This window comes from Heloderma suspectum, chromosome 6, assembly GCF_057233095.1.
Source record: "Heloderma suspectum isolate Gila_16-S chromosome 6, 16-S_ref, whole genome shotgun sequence".
In the NCBI taxonomy this organism is placed as follows: domain Eukaryota; kingdom Metazoa; phylum Chordata; class Lepidosauria; order Squamata; family Helodermatidae; genus Heloderma; species Heloderma suspectum.
In genome coordinates, this window is record NC_139463.1 from 80,537,845 (window position 1) to 80,543,252 (window position 5,408).

The window sequence follows — 5,408 nt, forward strand, 5'->3', positions numbered from 1 at the left end:
ATGAGAGTAAATAGGAGTACAGTGAATAACTTCCTGCTCCTGGGATTCTCTGATCTTCCCAGTCTGGAGGGATTATTCTTCTCTGTTTTCTTAACCACCTATGTGTTGACCCTGATTGGGAATTTCTTCATAATTATTGCCATGCTGGCTGACCAGACACTCCACAACCCCATGTATTTCTTCCTCAGGAACTTGTCCTTTCTGGTGATCTGCTACACCTCAGTCATTATTCCCAAGATGCTTGAAAACCTCCTGTCAGAGGACAAAACCATGCCATTCATTAGCTGTGTCTTTCAGATGAGCATCTTCCTCATCACAGGAGCAGCAGAATGTTTCCTCTTGGCTGCCATGGCATATGACCGCTATGTTGCCATTTGTCAACCTCTGCATTATATGCTCATTATGAGCAGCACAGTCTGTTCTGGGCTGGTAGCAGCTTCGTGGCTAGCTGGAATTCCAGTGCAGCTTGGCCAGACTTTCTTGGTGTTCACCTCCTATTTCTGTGATTCTAATGAAATCAACCATTTCTTCTGTGACATCCCTGCTTTGCTCAGTCTGGTCTGTGGAGATACGTCTATACATGAACAGATAGCTCTGGTGGAGGTTTTCTTACTTGCACTAATCCCCTTTGCCTTGATCCTCATGTCTTATATGTGCATTGCTTCTACCATTCTGAAGATGCCATCTGTGGAAGGAAGACGCAAAGCCTTCTCAACATGCTCTTCACATCTCATGGTGGTGGTGGTGTTCTATGGTTCTGGAATAACAGTCTACTTGACACCAAAGTCAGGTCATTCTCTGGACGCAGATAAATTCCTATCACTCTTCTATACTGTCCTGCCACCATTGTTTAATCCTCTTATTTACAGTTTGAGGAACAAGGAAGTCCAAGTTGCTCTCAGGAAAGTATTTCTTCTTATTCCTCACTCATGTAAAACAAATGCACACAAAAAGAATTAAAATGCTGGATAGAATTCCTTCCTGGTAGAGCCTGATGTAATGATTCACATGTCAACTGTGTCAGTTGACGTGTGTATGTATGCATGCTACTTAGGGTTTAAAATTACTCAGTTAATTACATGGATTTTTCTGCCTCTCCAAATACCAATATATGAATGCTGCCCCATACTAAAAAAAAAAAAAAAATCACTTTGGAGGTCACTGTGACTGATGAGAATGTGATGTTTGAGTATTCGAAACAAAAAATGAAATAATACTTTCTTTTTTTCCCAGCGGGATGGATGGGTGGATGGAAAAGCAACACATAGATACCCTGGTTGTCTGAATACGATCTTGATAGTATGGACAGACAATAATGCAGAAGGTGTGCATTCCAGCAGGTTTGGGACCTACTCCAATAGGGGCAGGTGTTTCTGTGCCTGTGTATACAAGTGGAGATCTGATTTAAAAAACAAAACAAAAACCCATATCCAAGGTCACTTGTGCAGTTCATGGATAACTGTTTGGTTTTGGTTTTTTAATAACATTTTTTGGAATGTTATAATTTTTAAAGTTTACATTTTAAAAATATGATTAATAAGATCGTTTGGAAGCCCTGTTCTGGGTGTTCACATCTACAGGTAAAGGAGGCACCTACTGGGGAAACGTCATTCTTTGTAGCAAGCCATTTATAGGACTCTCCTTGGAGGAGTTCCCCCCCTTAGGGGGGGATCTTTTTATTTGTGTGTGATGTTTTAATATTGACTCAACTGTTGTCCTATGCAGCTACTGCTATCCTTGAAGTTGTGTAAGCCAATTTGGGAAATTTTACTTATTTATTATTTGAACTATTTTTATCTCACTCTTCAGCCAAGTAAGGTTCCTGGAGCAGCTTATAAAACATCAGTAAAGAAGACAGTACAATCTAAGAAAGACATGACACACAAGGAAAAGGGGATGAGGAGGGAAGAGGGGGGGAAAAGTAGATCATTAGTAGGGCTTTGGAAGAAGCAAGGGAGAGGGAATCCTCCAAAACAATCTCCAAGAGTTTTTTTCCCTGGATAAAGACCAAGTGTTGAAACACATTTGGGAATTCAATTGGCACAGCTGTTTCTTTTTTGACTTTGGTTTCCAGCCTTACAGCTGTTTTTCTTTTATTTTCTTGTCCCGGTTGACACTGTTGGAATGGCTCTACTTCTCCTCTCATTTCCATGGGTGGGGGGCTGTCCAACTGGAATGGGCCCTGATGTTCCCTTTGTCTGCTCCTGTCTCCTTCACACATTCTTTCCCACATGGCATTTGATGGCTGTTAGCCCTGTGGGAATGAGGGGATGTTCCCCTTGCCTAGTCCAGCCTTTAAGTTGAAGAGTGGGACATAAATATTTTAAATAAATAAATGTATGCACGTTGTACATGGCACTGTGTGCATGCTTACATATATATTTCTCCCTGCTACTATGAGAATCTTTTTACAGAACTTGCTTGACAGGGAAAAGCCTTTTTTCAAATTATGATTGGCCAATTATAAAAAGTTAATGCAGTGGAAGTGATTTTATATTAAGATTTCTACTCCATTTTCCCCTTCCAATACAAAGATCAAATATAAAAATAACAATAAACCACATGGACAAATGGGCCATTCATGCCTGTAATGTTGCTTAAATGCTCCCTTTATGGCTGCCATTTATGAAACATTAGATATCCAGGGAACCCTGAGCCACCATTCTTAAGCAAAATGGTGGCTTGCTAAGGGGGCAGGTGGCCACCAGATGCTCAGAGACTGCACAGGTGCTTGGCAAGCAGATCCTGTAAATGGTGGCAGCTCGGTGAAAAGGGTCCAGGAAGCTGAGCAGGGGGGACTCCACCCCATTCTCTGACTCCCATGACATCCCTACACATAGTTGCAATCATAAAATAAGTAAAACAATAGTAGCTAAAAGCAACTTTAAAAGATCTCAAGGAGCCAACTAACAGATAACTCTGCTTCAGTGCTTTAACGGCATCCATGTTAAATGCTTTCTGGATGAGAAAAAAGATTTAAATGACAGCAGAACACCAATAACGAAGAAGATAATCTAAGTTCTTGGGTCAGGGAGTTTCACATTTGAGGTGCTACCACAGAAAAGGCACTCCCATGTATTGCAACAAATCATATCTCAAACAAATCACCCATAAGCGGCCTTTATATCTTTAAAGAAACATGTTACTATTTATGAACAATAATACTTTTATGATTATAAGAAAAAATAGCACTTTTCATCAGCTTAGGCTGGTATACCAGCTATGCCCTATTCTGGACAGAGATAGCCTACTACAGTTATCCATGCTCTGATAACTTCTTGTCTGGATTACTGCAATGTGTTATACGTGGGGCTGCCTTTGAAAACGGTCCGGAACCTTCAGCTCATCCAAAACAGGGCAGTGAGATTGTTAACAGGGACTGGCCAATAAGCTCATATTACACCAGTACTTTCCCAGCTGCACTGGCTGCCAGTCCATTTCCGGGCCCGATTCAACGTGCTGGTATTAACATGCAAAGCTCTTAATGGCTTGGGGCCAGGTTATCTGAAGGATCACCTCCTCGCATATGTGCCTGCCTGGACCTTAAGATCATCCTCAGCAGCACTTCTCCATGAGCCCCTGCCAAAGGAAGTGAGGTGGGTGGCTACCAGGAGGAGGGCCTTTTCTGCTGTGGCACCCCAGCTGTGGAATGAGCTCCCTAGTGAGGTTCACCTGGCACCTACGTTGTATTCCTTCCGGCGCCAGGTGAAGACGTTTTTATTTTGCCAGGCATTTTAGCTTTCTAGACTTTTAGCTTTGCTGTTTTAAATCTGTATTTTAAATCTCTGCATTGCTGCTAGGCTTTATTCTGGTTTTATTCTGGTTGTATTGTTATATTGTGGGGTTAATGTTTTTATATTTTATATTATTTTATGTGTGCTTTTTGGTTTTAATTTTTGTGAACTGCCCAGAGAGCTTTGGCTATTGGGCAGTAGAGAAATGAAATAAATAAATAAAAGACTTTTCATTTTAGCTATTAGGAGGACAAATAAACACTTAGAGATGTTCGGTGTCAGCAGAGGGACCCGTCACCTCAACACTATTTTCAGTTCTAGTCTTGTAGACCACTCACACAGAAGTAAAGGGGCTTCTACTAGAGAAATACAACTAGAATGGTAAATGGTCATTCTAAGAACCATGTCAGCTCCTCTGATATTGCAGTATTTCCTATGAAGATAATGAGTTGCATGTGTGTGTGTGTATGGTAGTGGTGGTTAGTGGGGGTAACTCCCTAGTGGGGAGTTAGAGTGGCAGCTGAAGTAACTTTGGGACAAAGGGCTCATAAGAACTCTGAGGTTTCCTGTGCCAGTGGTCAAGGTGCTGGGATCTCAGTGTGCTTTCTCTCCCCTGCCAGATGATCCTGGTCATACTGGGATTCTGAAATGTACACAGCAGCTTCAGAATTAGGAGTATCCTGAAGGATCCTTCCACATCACAGTGCTAAACAGTTAGGGGCAAGAAGAAGAGAGAGAGGAGACAACTGGCAGAGTGCCTTATGATAACTGAGGACAGGAGCAAAGTTGGGGGAGAAAGAGCTATGTTTGATTTGCAGTGTGAACTTACCCAGTTTTGCAGTTTTAACCCCATACACAAAGTGATACTCTCAGTTCTCATTTGAAATTCACACTTCTCTGAATTTTGCAATGGAGTTCTCCATTCAAAAACATGCACACAAAAATGCATATATATATACGTGTGTATTGCAGCAGCTAGGATGCATATTGGGACAACACCCCCCCTCCACACACACACACATACACACACACACACACACATACACACACACATATGTTCACATAACACCTGTGTTAAAAGAACTGCACTGACTGCGTATTCACTACTGAGCCATGTTCAGGTTTATGAAGCTGACACACATATGGATATCTAGCAGACCACCTTCCCCTATATATACCCAAACAGAATGTTGTCATATAATACCGCAAAGGTGAGCCTTCTCAATGGGGGATGCACACCCTGGAAAACCCTCCCTCCATGCAGTTATGGAGAAAGAAAATGTAGTATGTTTCCAACTTCCTGAAAGCACACTTCCAACCGAGCTTTCTCTGGCTTGTAATTAATTGCAGTTAATCATATGCTGCTCCAACTTACTTGTCTTCTTTATATTGCTATTGTAGTTGGGATAGTTTTTAATAGTGCATTTTAAGTGTGACTTGTACTGTTACTAAAGCTGAAATTGTTTTTAATACTATATTTAAATGTGTTGTTTTTAATATTTATATGTCAACCATGTAGAGATTTTATTACACTAAGCTGTATTACTAATAAATAAACATAAACATGAATGTGCATCTGTATTCAAAACTTCATCACATTAGGAAAATTGCTTGAAAAATATGTATATTAGGCAAAATTCAGTTAAATGCATGTATGAGGAGAAATGTGAACAA

General features: G+C 40.9%; 1 protein-coding gene across 1 annotated transcript; it reads left to right on the forward strand.

Annotated features, from left to right (window-relative positions):
- On the forward strand, positions 1-3,114 carry LOC146341407 (olfactory receptor 10A2-like). Its single transcript, XM_084807427.1, has 2 exons — positions 1-906; positions 3,049-3,114. The coding sequence occupies exons 1-2, from the start codon at positions 1-3 to the stop codon at positions 3,112-3,114; spliced, it is 972 nt and encodes a 323-aa protein (XP_084663553.1).
- The last annotated feature ends 2,294 nt before the right edge of the window (positions 3,115-5,408 follow it).

What these genes read in the sequence shown, in the direction of transcription:
- LOC146341407 (XM_084807427.1), top strand. Translation starts at nt 1, where the DNA reads ATGAGAGTAAATAGGAGTACAGTGAATAACTTCCTGCTCCTGGGATTC. An exon ending in TCCAAGTTGCTCTCAGGAAA is followed by an intron (nt 907 to 3,048) that starts GTATTTCTTCTT and finishes TTCACATTTGAG; the next exon opens with GTGCTACCACAGAAAAGGCA.